At 42.6% G+C, this 1,406-nt stretch overlaps 1 protein-coding gene across 1 annotated transcript in view; it reads left to right on the top strand.

The window, feature by feature from the left end:
• Positions 1-1,406, top strand: part of ASAH2 (N-acylsphingosine amidohydrolase 2) — an 88,809-nt gene that overhangs the window by 80,381 nt on the left and 7,022 nt on the right. Inside the window, 1 exon segment of the mRNA XM_007944043.1 lies at positions 1,055-1,201. Coding sequence (XP_007942234.1) covers positions 1,055-1,201 — 147 coding nt within the window.

Raw genomic sequence — 1,406 nt, 5'->3', positions numbered from 1 at the left:
AATTAAAAAAAAAAAAAAAGAAAAGAAAAGAAACCCACCAGCCAATCCTCAGAAGGAAGGTTGGGCAATCCTATTTCTGTAGTGATATTGCCTTGGAAACCCAAGGAGGGGTCGCTATGAGTCGAGTCCTGCTTGACAGCACATAACAACAACAACAACATACCAGCTGTTGACTCCAACGAATGACGAATCCAAGATCTCCAGGTTGAATGGTGGATTGTTCTCTCACAGACAGTTGTAGGCAGCACACTAGAATCCTGATCCACAGAAGAGTGTCTCTTTTTCCCAGGATGTCCATAAATACATTGGAAGCATGCCACATCACTAGGGAAACTCCCTTTCGACTGATTAGCTGCTCAAAACATATATATCTGATCTCATCATGGGAATACTCACATCACAACTGCTTAAACCACTCAGAATTGTGGTCCAGCCAAGTTGACACACAACCACAACTATCACAATTCTTATCATGGATTAGGCCCCTGTCTTAAGTCCAAAGTCCAAACCAAAAATATTGCAGCACCAAAGCTTAAACCTGAGTAGTTTGTGTCTAAGCTTGCACTCTGATCACTGGACATACTGCTTCTGGGAATGACCTAGGACCAAAACTTTCTTCTAATGACAAAACTTTAGATTATGAACATCTAGGCTTATATTAGGAGCTCTGGTGGTGTAGTGGTTAAGGCATTTGGCTGTTAACCAAAACATCAATGGTTTGAACCCACCAGCTGCTTAGTGGGGGAAAGATGAGGGAGTCTGCTTCCATAAAGATTTACAACTTTCGAAACCCTATGGGTCAGCTCTACTCTGTCCTATGAAGTTGTGAGTTGGGATCGACTTGATGGCAGTGGCTTAGGCTTAGTTTTGGTTTAGGCTTACATATGAGTAAGGTTCTCCTTACATTTTGTTAAAGATTGTTAGCTCTTGAAGTGTGTGTGTATACATGTGTATGTGTGTGTTTGCATGTGAAGGCAATCTGGGGTTTGGGGCCCGAGCAAGTCATCTTTAACTCTACATTATACTCTTGTTAAACAAATGTCCTCTGTTTTAGGACACAGTAGCCAACCTCAGCACAGGTCCAGAACCTCCATATTTCAAACAACTGTTAATCTCTTTAATTCCTAATGTTGTGGATACAACACCAAGAGGCAAAAATTTTGGGGATGTTCTACAGCCAGCAAAACCAGAATACAGAGTGGTAAGACTCGCCAAAAGATCTTGGAATCCTTTAGAATCTTGCTTTTGGGGTAGGGGGTGTTGTTTTAATATCACCACCTGCTCAGATATTGTTGTTGTTGTTGTTATGTGCCGTCGAGTCAGCCCTGACTCATAGCGACCCCTCCTTGGGTTTCCGTGGCAGTATCACTACGGAAGTAGGATTGCCCAACCTTCCTTCCGAGGAG

The sequence above is a fragment of the Orycteropus afer genome, unplaced genomic scaffold (genome assembly GCF_000298275.1).
Source record: "Orycteropus afer afer isolate SDZICR_OR568_19922 unplaced genomic scaffold, OryAfe1.0 scaffold00118, whole genome shotgun sequence".
NCBI classification, from domain to species: domain Eukaryota; kingdom Metazoa; phylum Chordata; class Mammalia; order Tubulidentata; family Orycteropodidae; genus Orycteropus; species Orycteropus afer.
Note: the sequence above shows the minus strand (reverse complement) of the source record. Positions and strands in the feature narration are given on the sequence as shown.